At 35.5% G+C, this 15767-nt stretch overlaps 1 protein-coding gene across 1 annotated transcript in view; it reads left to right on the top strand.

Moving 5' to 3' along the window:
• LOC140170738 (uncharacterized) overlaps positions 1-15767 on the top strand; it is a 248356-nt gene that overhangs the window by 150337 nt on the left and 82252 nt on the right. Inside the window, 4 exon segments of the mRNA XM_072193968.1 lie at positions 509-571; positions 2930-3123; positions 4987-5062; positions 9797-9829. Of these exon segments, the coding sequence (XP_072050069.1) occupies positions 509-571; positions 2930-3123; positions 4987-5062; positions 9797-9829 (366 nt within the window).

The following is a 15767-nucleotide window of genomic DNA, read 5'->3' as shown; positions in this document are numbered from 1 at the left end:
TCGACCAACAATACCTTGTATAACCTTAACCGGGTTTGGTAGTAACTAAACATTTTGGCAATTTATGGCCATTTTTGTTGTATTGTTTTTTAATTACCTTGTGGTTGTTCTTTTAATACCACCTCATATTGTTAATGTTTGACTTTATATTTAATTTTTTTTTAAGAAGGCAATATTATCAAAGAATAAGCTGGTAAAATTTCTGGAATTTTAATCAGTAACAACTATTTCAGCGGAACTTAATTTTACCAATCATGAATTTCATTCCTCAAAAAATTAGTTAACAAGTGCGATAATCAAAATTCCATGGGTATTAAATTTCAAGAATCTCAGCTCTGCAAAATATGTGTAAAATTGAATATCTCTTGAAATAAAATAAAGTTGTTTCAGAATTTGCTAAAAAATTTGAGTGTCATCCATCTCTACTTTTTACGGTTATTGTGAAGATAATGATTATTACAAAGAATGTTATTTTGATTGTTTTCCCATTTTATTTCTACTTTTATAGAGGAAGATCTTAGAGATCAAATCCGAGATCAACTTAGGCATCCAAATAAAGAAGTAACACTAGGTAAGTTTGTATATCACCTATCCCATCATGCACTATTGCAAGGTGCCATATGCTGTCATCTATGTACATGAGTTTGAACTGAGCATGATCATAAGAATATTGCCAGCAGACCTTCTGGAAGAGTGCATGATGGGATGTATGGAAAATGGTTTGTAAGTCATATAAGATTATGTCCTAGGTTGGCTGATCTGACTACGGGGAATCTTATCTGTTCCATAAAATACACATGGGGGAATACAAGATGATTTTAAAGATCCAAATGTCTATTATATTAAACACATGGTCTTTTGAATTTACAATAAAATCAATCAAGTATTGTCAAAATGTCTTTTTTCAAGCAAATACGGGAGGGGGCGGAACTGTGGGTACAGGGATGTGTTGGAGATTCAGAGTGTATTTTCAGGCTTTTAGGTTTACATTTGGGATGTCAAAAAACTGGTTTAGAGAAGAAGTTTTTTTATGGACAAATGTTAAATTTTCATTGTTTTTGAGCAAAATTTGCTGCAAATAGAATTGTGCAAATTTACCATCATTTTGAACAGAAATAATGTCCAGAAAATAACTATAATTTTGGTAGGGTATCCTTTGTCAAATTTGGTATATTGTTGGGGTAAGTTTTGAGAGTCCCAGCTGCACTTTTATCCTCTGACATCACCAATACAAAAGTGTTCAGTAGGAATAGAATAGGGCTATCTGGCGACAGCAGCAGGTGGTTTGTGCTTGTGGAATTTGCTGCCCTCATACAGGAGAAATCAATTACTACAGACATGACAGAGGGCATTGGATATTTTACACACAGCAATGTCTGTATGAATGGGATATTCCAGTTCAAATCCATACACCCCCTATGGAAGACATAACCTTAATCTTCTACACAGGAGTATGAATTTCAAATTGGGTTACCTGAATTGATGACCCCATTTCAAATCTGCACTCCCTGTATGTCTTCCATTGGGATGTATGAACTGGAATAGCCATATAGACCAAATGCGCTGTCCACTATTTTACATTAAAAGTCATGGGCTCTCACATAAATTAATGTTGATATAAAATAATATACAAGTCATACAATTCATTTAAATGATCATTCTTATTCTGTGGGATTTACGTGTAAATATTTGCTCAATTTTATTTTCATTAATTTTAAGATATCTGCATAAACTTAAACAGGTGCAAAAATGTTTTGCATGCGTTAAATTTTGTGCAAGCTCAATGCAATAATGAGTGTACCACAAAACTGTATTGTAAAAGTGCAAATATTCTGGCTACGTTTATTTTCACACTCTAAATGTTCCAAGCAGCTGCCGTAAAAATAACAAGGCACAAATAATTTCTTTGTGCAAAAGCCAATGTATGGAAGCTGAGAATCATAAATTTAAACACAAGTGAAACAGTGGCATCAAAATTTCAACTTTTACCATCTGTTAAGGGCCATACAGACTCAGAATATTCAATTAGGGGTTCATTCATAGGATTGAGGGCATGATCGCTGTTTATGCCCGAGGCGTGAGCCGAGGGCATAAACAGCGATCATGCCCAAATCCTATGAATGAACCCTGCTCATACATACCCAACATTCTTAGCAATTCAATATAGATGAAAATAATAAGGGTTTACAAGTTTAAATAACATTTCCATACCGTTTTCCTTCATAAATTGGAAGAAAATGAGTAGGCCTACTTGCAGGAGCAGCTCGGCTCATGAGGTCAACGGCCGGGAGTCAACGCGTGATACGCGTCATCTTTTGCGCCCGCTTGAGATGGGCGCGGTGACATGCGCGTACACGCAACACTAGCAAATCGTGGATCGTGTTAATTGGGTTCCAACGCTGCGTGACGCAGCTTGTTTATGCCCTGCGTACTGGTCATAAACGGTATTTATGACCAGCAAAAAAGAGCGCAAATCCAATCAGAAACGTCGTAATATCGTGAGTATGTATGAACATAGAATATTCGTTCAACAAGTTTTTGTTAGTCAATCTATTTCATTTCATTGTTATCATCTAACAAATGGGTGTTTCCGGAAAATATTTATATGTTATGTTGAAGGAAATATAATATTTGTTAGAAGTTAAAAATTACTGGAAATAGAATAGAATAGATTAAAAAATGAAGACATGTTACATCAAATATTCTACATCAACTAAAAAGTCTGTAGTGGCCCTTAGAGTTATCAACAACCTGTTCAGTTCAGTACCTCAGTAAGTCAGTCAACTTGATGACATATGCCTTCCTGTCCTTGACATGTAGTGTACTTAAGGAAATCAACCCTAACCAGAGCAAGAAATTGATTGTTTCCTCCAATCAAATCCCCTATCCATCCATCCATCCATCCATCTTCCCTTTGCCCCCTTCACAGATACATCAGAACTACCAGAGGGTGCTCTCTATCAAACACAGACAGTTGAAGGTGATGTGATACATACGGATACATACTATCCCATGCAGAAAGTAGTGACTACCAAAAAACAGCGTAAAGTTGTAGAAGCGCCAACGTATGAAGGAATCGGTCCACGGGATCAGTCGACAGGTTTACCTCTTGGATTAAGACAGGTAATTACTAGATTAAGATGGATTAAGGTTATTATAATAGGATTAGTTGTTAAAGGTTTAATAAAATTTCAAAATTCTTTATAGCAGTGTGGTAATGAATAGATGGATCTTATAGAGGTAGTCATTGTGACGTCAATGCTGCCATCTTGTGGGTACGGAGTGACTTGTTGCTAAGATCACCGCGTTGACGCTTGGCTGAAAAGGTGCGTCACACGCTGCGACTGCCGCGTTATCTGGGGCGTAATGTATAACGCATGACATGCAGAACGGCAGTACCCACAAGATGGCGGATCCCGCGGAAAAGGCTGACGGCCTCTATTGTAGTGCAGGGCTTCCCAAAGTGAGGGTCACAACCCAAATATGGGTCGCGAGCCCTTCTTCAGGGGGTTGCGGATCTTGACTGAAAGTAAGTAAAAAGTAAATGAAGGACAATTGATGCGTAATTAGAAATAAAAGAGATTCAAATTGAGTCAAGGTTCCATGCAGCTTTTGTGTCTCATCACAGCATCAATGGAAGTCAACTCAGACCTGAGATGCGCAGTTTCCACAATGCTTCGAAATTGGAGACAGGCTCTGCATAATTAAGCAATATAAATTTTATTAAGATGTGGGTTGTGCCATATTTTTCTCATCAAATTTGGGTCATGGGGAAAAATGTTTGGGAAGCTACATTGTAGTTTAATGTTAATATATTGTGAAAATATTGAAACAAAGGAATTAACAAGATTTGTTTTATTTCTTGGGGTTGTACCATGGCAACATAGTATAAAGGTGGTCAGATTTTTTGGTATTCTGTTTTCTCACTTACATTTAAGCCTACCGTAAAACCAATATTTTTTCCAAATTTTGAGTTGTATTGCTCCAGCTATTTCAATATTAGAATGTCCCATAGGATAATACATCCTCCCGATGGTGCACAGTGTCATCGCCCCGATATCTTCATGGCAGAAATCGCCATGGTAGGTTGAATTCACAGCCACGCATTGCCATTTTGTTCCGACCTGTATAATAGTTTTGAGACGCATAATGGGCCGAGGGACATCCGACTAAGGCTATTAACAATAGCCTGGTGACTGACCTCTGTACGGTCAGTGAGCATGGTATACGCCATGAGGTCATCTGCTTTTAGACTGCCTCCACGAGTGGCCTACGCTGCGCTATAGTTCTGCACATATAAAATCAGAATTTTTGTCAGTTTTTGAGCTCAATATGCACGGTTCTTTCTCAATATGCAAGCTAACGACTATCATATCCTTTCAACACATATATTCAAGTGCAAGCATAAAAATATGGCTTCTTTTGAATAAAAAAATTACGGGAGATATTCATGATTTTCTACCCCGGTATCCAAAGATTTATCGTCTGAATATCAAATCGTGCATAGCACATTCACGTATATCGATCCCGTGTATTCATTTTAGTGTCTCTGCTGTACAATGTAATTATTAACCAGGCAATGTCGGTGTGTGGTGGTTACCACCTTTTAAAGTGTGACCAGACTTACAGCCTCATCCCCAAACCTCCACCCCCGGAATTTATCTTATCAAAATGGAGATATTGGCATCAGAAGAATGAACATAATTTTGCTCAGAATTCCAGGGAAATTTTAAGCTGGAAAAATGTTACCTTTAGATGCTATGAACGAAAAAGTACCATGCAGCTGACTCCATTTGATATTTACACCTCCTGTATGAGAGACTAAGGTCATGTCTTCCATAGGGGGTGTATGGATGTCAACTGGAATAGCACAATTCTAGAGACAGAATGAAACAGTCCTAGCATGCTGAAGCTCAGTAGTAGACATCTGATGACAAATAAAAAATTACAATGCAATTTACTTTCTTTTATTTTATTATATTGCAGCATGTGAAGGAGACTAACAGACACGATTGGTACAAAGAAATGTTCAAATCTATTCACAAAAGAGACGAAGAAGAAGGTAGGTTACATGTGACAAAGTCTAATTTCTATTTATCTCATGTTAATGACATGGTTCACTGAGAGTGTATATTATTTACAGGAGTAAGAACTTTGCACCATGCATTTGGTTGTAACACTATATTTCTACTATATATATATGTTATCTTCATTTTAACTCACAGACTTTGCATGTGGTTATCTTGTTTCTGAGTTGTCTTCACACACAAAAAAGTCTGATATTTTTCAATTGACGAAAATTAGAAGAAATGTATCCATGACACAGAAATTAAGCCCAGGACCTCAGGTTTACAAGGCATTTGCCTCAGGGTAAAATAATCAAAGGAGAGTCAACTGACTCTTTATTTGCCTGCATGACTATGATGTAAGGCAAACTGTTCATACTAATTATGATCTGAGACTACGGTTCATTTATTCAGGTTGCCACGGATACATCCTGTCTGGCTGGTCATGTAATCGGCCAGTCATGTTGTTTTAACATAAAACCAGGTTTTTCTCAGAGTGTTATCTTTGAGTATGCCTTGGAGAACTTGAGTCCCTCCAGAAAATGAAGGAATCATGAATAATGTGAAAGCACTTTGCTGCTCCAATTAGGGCTGTTGTCGAGTAGAATTTACATTGTTGCCAATCGTCAAATCTCAAGATCCAATGTTGACGAATTGTCGACAAAGCAATACATCAATAAAGTCAAAATATTAAGTTCAGAGACCATGTTATGGGTCATTTTATTGCATCAAAATTTACTATATACACAATTACGCATCATCAGAATATTGGAATTTATAATGGAAAGATAATCTGCACCATTTACGAATGAAATATGACTGATGCATAGGACTGATGCAGTTATTTCTTTTTAATGATTAGCTTTTATTGACGATTGATCCATGCTTGTAGACAATCGAGAAAATTGCTTTGTCGACAGTATTTTCGGCAACAGCCTTGTCGACAACAGCCCTAGCTCCAGTACACTCAGATGAAATTGTCAGAGTTCAACTAAATCTCTTTTTAAGTAACAGAATATGTGTCCCTTTTTTTGTCAGACCACATGCAAAGTTGAACTCATGTGACAGACTGAATTGCAACATAAGATATATTTTCACCCCTATTATATATACACACATTCATCTCATCCTTCATGTAACCATGGGATTCCAATTAACAGACAACAAGTTTCCATAACTCATATTGCACTAATCTAGGTATATCCAAAGAAATCAATTGCCACAAATGAGCAACTGAGTTATATACTGGTATGGTAGACTCGGGTTGCATTTTTGTGCATTTTTAGGCCAAATTTATTCTAATTTTCAGGAAGTTTGCTAAAAAATCATGTTGATTATTGATGAAGGTTAAAAATGTCAAAATGATAAAATATGGTAAGTGTAGCAGGTTTTAAGCCTCATGAGGATTGAGGTCAACTAATTGGGAAGGGTCAGTTATATCCATTTTAGTATGAGAGGCAAAATATGTAATAATTTCTCTCTTTCGTGCATTATTGATTGATGAGATTAATATTTTGACCAGAATCTTCTGTATATGAGGCGTTGGGCTCAACTCTCTATGAGACTAATTAGACCAATAGCCTTTGCCAGTCTCTGACAATCAAACATCAAACAATTTTATGATGGGATTTGTAGCTAAAGGCCATGATATTCAATATCAGTCAAATTTTATGTTTTATTATTATTTTTTTTAATATTTTGCCAAAAATTATGGGGTAACAACTGCCAGGAAGGTTTTCTGGCCAGTCATTTTAAGCCCAAATATGAGGTATCATGATAAAAAAAATGCTTACTATCTTGACCACTTAAAAATTAACTACTCAAAAAGATTGTACATTATGGCTTCAAAGTTTCACTACAACCTCCCTGCTGGAGAACAATACACTCTATGGTTCACTCAACTCCAATTGTACCATGGGAGAGCAAAAAGGACTATTCCAGTTGATATTCATACACCCTCTTTGGAAGACATGACCATAATCTCCCACACACGGAGTGTAGATTTCAAATGGAGTCACCCATTCAGGTAACCACATTTGAAATTCACACTCCTTGTGTGGGAGATTAAGGTCACATCTTTCATAGGGGGTGTATGGTTTTCAACAGGAATAGTCCCAATTTATTTTATTTTTCATTCAATACAGAGGAAGTTGCCCAATTGGTATTGAGCTGGGAATTTGAAGGTTCATCTCCCACCCCATCCCCAATATACCCCCAACAATGTAGCCCCATCCCCAGCAAGTAATAATGCCATGTTCCTCTCTAATGAAACATTCTTAGAGGTTAATAACTGCACATCGGTTATTTGGAGGGCATTGTGAAAAATCTAAACATTTTACCTTTGGAACCCAAGAATATCCCAAGGTCCAAAGCAAAATGTTTAGACTTTTACAATGCCCGACATATTACTGATGCAAAGTTATTAATATATAATAGTGACTTAAAAAACAGCAAGTTTTACCCCTTGTAGCACCCATGGAATAAACCATGCTATTACACATTCAGTAATAATAAATGGCCTACCTTATATCGCATTACTATTTCAAATTTTATATATAAGTTAGTCCCATATTTCTAATGCATGGCATGAATTTAGATAAACGCTCTTAATGTTTCATGCTCAATAGAGAACTAGAATACAATCATACTTCCTTCCAAACTGCGGAGGAAAAATAGCATGGCTATCTCTAGAAAAATTGCATCAAGCACTCAAATTATGCCTGCAAAACATATATCATTATTGCTTTCAGAATTATGGTAATTATTGCTTGTGCAAGATTACCATTTTAATGAACTTCCATTTCCATCTAATTTTGCATCAATCATTTCCATACAATCCTAACTCTATATTATGACCAAAAGATTGTAACTTCTATGTATTTGTTCTTGGGCTATTCCAGTTAAAATCCATACCCCCTATGGAGGACATGACCTTAATCTCCCACACAAGAACTGTAGATTTCAAATGGACTCACCCATTCAGGTAACCCCATTTGAAATTCATACTCCCTGTGTGGGAGATTAGGGTTATGTCTTCCATAGGGGGTATGGATTTCAACCGTAACAGCCCATTATGCATCCTGTTATCGTTGATTTTGTTCAAATAACTTGTTGGTGATCATTGATGACATGTAACAAGGATCTTGTCATTGGTTAGAAAGATTTCATAATTATTTCTCTGAATATTCTGCATACATATGGCTATTCCAGTTGAAATCAATCCATACAGCACTCTATGGAAGATAGGGCCTTAGTCTTCCACACAGGGAGTGTGAATTGCAAATGGGGTTACCTGAATGGGTGCCCGGTACCCCAGGTCAACATAAAAAGTGGTAACCATGTGTGTTCTAAATTTCGCGGAAAAAGGGTATTTTGTTGACTGAAATCGCGGACCTTGAAATCGCGAAAAAAGGGGGGTATTCTGAGCATTGTCTCCATGAAATTTTTAAAAAAGGGTATTTCACAGGTTCGATTCGATCGATGTCTTCAGCCCAGTCTTCAGCCTCCATCCTCTGGCATTTCATTGATTCCGCCCTCAATCGTCACAGCGAGAGCGTCAGAAGGCAGCTTTTTTACTATTGGCACGGCGGTTTCCCGATATAGTTGTCTAGTGGGTGTTGCACGTATGCTCCCGCACGTTTTGAAGAGAGCTGAATGAGCGACGCGAACATTGATGGTGTCAGATGTAACCGTTTTGGCTGCCGTATACACTTTTCCATGTGGTGAATTGAAAACATTGCGGGAAACATTGGCAGTGATTGGAGCGAATTCTACGACCGACCGAGTGATATTTTTCCTTGGTTTTTAATTCTGTTCGAATTCTGATGCATGTAAGTTTTATTTTGTATCGTTGTTTCTCTTCCCCTGTTGCACTTGAAGTTTGGTGTGCGCCGGTTCGTTCGTGAAGTAGGCCTAAATAAATCAAGGTTCATTTTCAATTAAAATCAGTATACAGGCATTGTAATTACCCCAGTTAATAACACAGGATCATCTGGGAGTACAACAGACACAAAGTAATGTTCATACTTGCACATTTTGTACTTAATATATTAAAATATTTGGAGTCATTGAAAAGGGTGTCTGGAAATCTTCTCATTGAACACCTTGTAAAAGGGGGTATTTTTTACCCTGATTTTGTCAGTGATTTGGCAAAAAAAGGGGGGTAAAATCAATGAAAAATCAGTGAAAAGGGGGGTTTTGAAAAAAGGAAGAACACACATGGTTACCACTTTTTATGTTGAGCTGGGGTACCGGGAATGGGTGACTCTATTTGAAAGCTACACATCCTGTGTGGGAGATTAAGGTCATCATCCATAGGCTGTATATGGAATGCAACTGGAATAGCATATTGCATCGTTCTACAAATTGCATTGTTATACGAATGCAAATTAGGCCAAGGAAAACAATTGTTATACTGGCATTATCCAACCTACAGAACACTAAGTTTTGGGAGGAACAAATACTTGGGATTGTGAAAAGAACCCAAATTTTCCATTTTAGGTGCATTTTGACCAATTATGGGAAAATGCACCAAAAATCACACAATTTAGGTATTTTTTGGGTAACAATTGCCATTAATAAAAATCTCCTGACTTAAAAACCACATTTTAAGCCTTTTATGCCAATATAACAATTTGTTTTAGTCTTTAGTTGATTCAGACTCATTAAATGTGACTAATATTCCTAAGACTAACACCAAACATTTCGTCATGTTTTTTCTTCTTCAACAGACGAAGACAATAAATACATGAGGATGTTAAAAGGTTATTGTCGTTTCATGTTTGTCAGTGTGTAGGTGTGTTGGTATTGGTGTTTCTAGTAACTAATTGGATACTCTGTGCATAGATGAAATATTTGAGGAGTGATGAGACACAGTTCACAAAGAGGAAACTTCTACTCTTGTATCACCTGCCCTCCCAGGTTAAAAGGATATATCTCCTTTGTAAATTACTAGAAGATACCCTGTTTTACTTTGGGACCGGACTGTTTCAAAACATTGAAAAATAACATCCTCCCTTGCAATAAAAACATAGGATCTGCTATCCCAGTGGGCACACCTGACGTTGAAATCACGTTGAAATTTCGACATCGAAATCTATTTCGATGTTGAAATCAGGTTGAAATCATGTTGTATTTGCAAATGGACTTCAACCTGATGGACTTCAACCTAATTTCAACCTAGAGGTTAGTTGAAATCAGGTTGAAATTTCAACGTTGTATCAATGTTGAAATTACAACCTGATTTCAACTAACCTCTAGATTGAAATCAGGTTAGGTTGAAATTTCGACGTTGTATCAACGTTGATTCAACGTCGAAATCCTAACCTGTGCCCACTGGGATGTTATTTACTTGTAGAATACTGCCTTTAGTGTGGAATCAGATTGATATAAATTTACACTACAAGATCCCTATTTCAGCCATCTGCACAGGTACACCGTCGCCAAGGTACTTGACTGGTACACACAGAGTACCTATACAGTACCAATGCTTTTACCGCACAGGCCCCACCAGCCCTCCAGCAGTGGTACAGCACCGGTACTCTCCAATTATCATAATTTTGAAATAAGATGGGAAGATTCCTTTTTGTGAACTGTAGCATCAACAAATGTCAGTTTGTGCATAATAATTAGCATAATTTTCTAGAAAGTTGCATTTTATTGAAATAATTTTCCACTTAAAATTGTTATCACTTGAAACTATATATTGAGTGGAATATATTTGTGAATAAATCATTAACAAATGTAGTCAGCACAATAGCAGATTGTTATTGATTACATAGTTACACAAATTTGCTGTGAAAATATAATTAGAAAAATAATTTTAGGCGAAGGTGTTATTCTACCAGTTTGTTAATATCTTATATGCCTAGTTAGTTAGCTTGGTTTGAAGGGTACATATATGAACTTGATCAAATTTCTAATAAAAGGTCAATACATTGGCTATTCCAGATGAAATCCATACACCCCTATGGATGACATGACCTTAAGTCTTCCACACAGGGAGTGTGAATTTCAAATGGGGTTACCTGAATGAGTGACTCCATTTAAAATTTACACCCCTTGTGTAGGAGATTAAGGTCATGTCTTCCATAGGGGGTGTATGGGTCTCAACGGGAATAGTTCATTTCTTCTGGACAGGATACAGTTATCATCAGAAAAGGTTAAAAGGTCATCTTTGACACAGGAAAAGATCAGAATCAGTGCAAGGAAATAGATAGGAATTCTCTTGACTAAATACTGGATTAAGTTGTATAAGCTTACATGTGGAAATCATTCAGAAGTGAATATTTGAAATTCAGAACTGTTTTGCTTTCACTGATTGAAAGAAAAGTCCCAGCAAGGAACACATCTAGGTAGTCCATCAACTCCATCATGCAAACATAAAGTAATTTGTTTAACTGGTTGTCCATATAGAAACACGCTTTAGTCCTAATAGGACTAGGCACAAGCATATTGCTTGAGTCAAGTTTCAAAAGACTACATAAAAATGGTGGCATGTGGAAAGAAAAGAAAGGAACATAATTGAAGATAAACTGTGGTGTAGCACAAGTCATCCTATAGGGGGCAGGACTGATTGGGGGGGTACTGGGTCTGACTGGTGGGGTGACCAGTTGGTGTTTTTAAAGTAATGTTTCTATATATTAATTTATCACAATGTGCTGAAATCCATACACTCCCTATGGAAGACATGACCGTAAATCCTCCACACAGGGAGTGTGAATTTCAAATGGGTTACCTGAACGGGTGACTCCATATGAAATCTACAACCCCTGTGAAGGAGATTAAGGTCGTGTCTGCCACAGGGGGTGTATGGATTTCAACTGGAATAGCCAGATTGCCCTATCGAAAAAAAAAGAAGTCAAATACACCAAATTTCTGTTACATTTATTATTCAGTTAAATTATAAGCACAAGTGATTTTAAGAACTCCCAATACCAAGCATATTTATAGATCTCTATGTTTTTCTTTTCATTGAGATTTTTGTAATTATTAATTAAATAATTAAAAGTATCATTGATATATTATTAAGCAAACTGACAGACAATCCTTTGTATTTCATCTCATATACAGAGTATTTTGTTAGTTGATGATTTTTATTCTTCTAACTATTATGTAGTAATCATATTTATTTTGCTTGAATGTGTAAACTTCTATTGCAGCTATTTTATAGTTGGGTAAATGCATACAAGTTTTTGTAGTTCAATGGTTATTAGAATGTAAGAATACAGCAGGTGTTATGTCAAATATAAAGAGTTCGGCAGACAATGTTTGCATCAAGGCTGATATTGAATCTGATCTGGCTTGATTTCAACACATTAATTAGCACATGTGCAAGTTCATTTAATTATGCTTCTGAACTTAATTTGTATCAAAAACATGAATATATCTTACTATATGTCAAACATATGAAGAATGCTGGTCAAAAATTCAATGTATCCATTGCTCTTATACAAACCATGTGTATATTTACCCAATAATATATATTGTATAACCAAGAATCTGAGCATGAAAATTATTACTCTTCAACCAAATTACACAGCATGATGCATGGTATTTATAAATACCAATAACATTATATAAATAATATACTTACAAATAATTTTTTTTGTGCAAATTTATTGCCTCAGAGGTTTTCACATTTCTGATTATGTCTATATCTTATTCAATGAAAACGTGTCATTTCAAGTCATCACATTTTAATACTCTAGTCATGTAGTCCGCTTTCAGTTATGGTTACTCCTGATTCCAGAAAAATACAGCACTAATTTTTTTGGATGAAAAAAATGTTATTGTGTTTTGCCTTATGAAATGTAGCTAAATCTGAATCCTTTAGCTAGTTCTAACTGACAATAAAAGTCAAAATTTAATTTTTGAGGGAAATGGGCCCCAAAACATGTAATTTTGCATTATATCTTACCATTTCAGCTGTAAAATTTAAAAGACATGGCACAAGTCTAATAAGCATTCAAAATGGCTATGAGTTTGCTCACAATTTTATATTTTATGTTAATTTTGATAGTTAACTCTATTATAAAATGGGTTTTCCAAGAAATAGAATGCATAACTTGAAATTAGTCTTTATACAAATCTTTCAGCTTGATTGTCACATCATATGAAAAACACAAACAACACAATCATTTTCACAAATTGGTGAAATATTAATATTTGACTTTTTTTATTGCCAGTTAGTTCTAACTTAAAGGATTAAGACTTAGCCATGTTTCATTTGACAAAACAGGATAATATCTTTTAATCCCAAAAAATTGCCATATTTTTCTGAAATCAGGAGTAGATTACCAAATGACCTGATTACAACATCACTATATAGCTATTTAGATCACTCATATTCTACTTTACTCTGCTTAGTGATAATCTCATATTTCATTTCAATCAAAAATGTCCAAAAATGAAGACAATATTTGTTCTAGTTTTGTTACAAAACTTTAATACACATTACTCTCTTCTAAATCACCTCTTTTTAATTAAAACAATTTTTATGCATAAAAAAGGAAATAAAGGGAATTTAAATTTCTCACTTACAAAGGCACATCCTACACCCCCCACATACAACCTACACACACTTAACAATTCTGATAGTAAACTTGAAGTAGATCACACTTGAGCATAGAGCAACATTTTAGATGAACCAGTTCATCATTTCACATATTATCATCATCATTTTGCATCGCTCACACTATCTATTGAAACTATACCCAAAATCATGAAAACACATTCACAATGAACATTTTTTCACTGATGTTATTTATGGAAGATGTTTAATGGTATTTAAAATTTAAAGCACTAATGCCAATCAAATATAATCTTATTCATGAACAGAATGGTTATAATCTTTTTTCCCTTTCTCTTGATGTAAGAGAACAGTAAGATGTTTCTTAAAAGCTTCAAATCTATTACTGTTATCTGTCTGCTTAAGTTTATCTCTGTTGTTATTTATTTTGCTTTGGTAAAATGGTTTTCTTATTTTCTGTAAATGCAGCTTTTTTGTATTTTGTAGCATGTGTAGTTTGAGCTAGCCACAATAATCGAGGGTTAAGAACCAGAAGGCCTATGTGCGATAGTTGCCTTATTGATGTAAAAATATGACACATGCCGATAGTTCCGCCTTGCCCTGAATATGTGACTCAATTAATGCGACATATTGAACCAAAATGAGAGAAATGACAATTAGACATGTGGTTTTTGGGAAAGAATTTGCAGTATAATTTAGTTATCATTCAAATGTAGGTCACATAGTTGAAAGAAATTAAATAAACTGCAAGATTCTTGAAAAAAATATGTGAAATATAAAAAATTATAATTATTAATTGACTTAAAACCAGTTTCTGCACTTAAGAAGCAAGAGCGGACAACTTCTTGCAAAACAAGAAATCACCAAAAGTCCCTGCTTGGGCAAAAAATGTCAAATTTTATGGGAACATAGGGACCCATCCCTCTGAAAATTACTTCCCCATATCAACCCCCTACCCTTGCGTGTAGATTACAAATGGAGTCACCCATACAGGATGACACAGGTGACCCCATTTGTAATTCACACCCCTTGGTGTGGGAGATTATTGGCCATGTTTTCCATAGGGTGTGTATCAGCTGTAAAAGTACATTTGAAATGAAACAAAAAGCAAATAACTAGAAACAAAGAAGAGTAAAGTCATGCTCTTGGTTCTAAAAAGAAGTGACTAGCTCAAAGTATACATGCACTCACATGTGTAAGTTTAGTTATATAGTTAATTTAAGTTAGTTTTCGTTGACTAGTGCTTAATGTGTTTGTGTATTTGGGTACAGCGGTGCAAATGTATAGTGCTATAATTTTATTTTTCAGTAATGGTGTTGGTTTCTTGTATTCTCATTTTTCAGGCTTTTGCACATTTGTTTCTCAGTTGGCAATAATGTAGTAGTTGTATATAAATGCAGTAATTTATGTTATTTAACCTTTGCCTTTGCATAGAGTAGACCAGTATCTCTTTTCCATGGTGTAAGATTGAAGGTTGGGCTGCATCATCTACTAGCAATAGAATGGTACTTTCTAGAATGCAAAACAACCATTTCTATGCATCGTTTAGCTGCAGATTCTACATACAAATGATAAGAGCACACAGAACTCCACACTTAATTTTACAAATGTCAGTCAACGCTTGCAATAATGTCACTCCAACTCCTATCTTAAGCATCGAATATTAACTCATGTTGACAACGGTATGCTTTGATTTCAAATGAAATTCCTTATTTATTTCAGTAAGTGTTGAAAGCAAGATGTTTAGTATATTAAATTTGGTCTACTCAAATCCATCACATTTGTGGACGAAATTTCTCTGATACAGCATCGAGGATTTTAGATGGAATATTTCATGGTTTCTTTATCGTGGATGGAGGAATATATTCAACTTTCTCTTAAAGCATTGAGCAAATAGATGGTTGAATTACCAATATCAGGAGAGTTAGTATCATCATCATTTTTCTGCTTTGTTCATTTCACTTGCTCCCCTCCGCAGATGACAATCCGTACATACCGACATATTCGTTCGACGATTGGGATACATATTACTTCTTCTACGGTAAATTTTAATGTAATCTAGTGCTTGCCAATTGTAAATAGGTCATATATCAGACACATGCAAGGCACATGGTCATTGCATGTGAGACTCATTCACATCACATTTGAGGCACATGGTATTCAGATGTATA

Source organism: Amphiura filiformis, chromosome 15 (assembly GCF_039555335.1).
Source record: "Amphiura filiformis chromosome 15, Afil_fr2py, whole genome shotgun sequence".
NCBI lineage: Eukaryota > Metazoa > Echinodermata > Ophiuroidea > Amphilepidida > Amphiuridae > Amphiura > Amphiura filiformis.
This window is presented reverse-complemented; position numbering and strand designations above follow the sequence as displayed.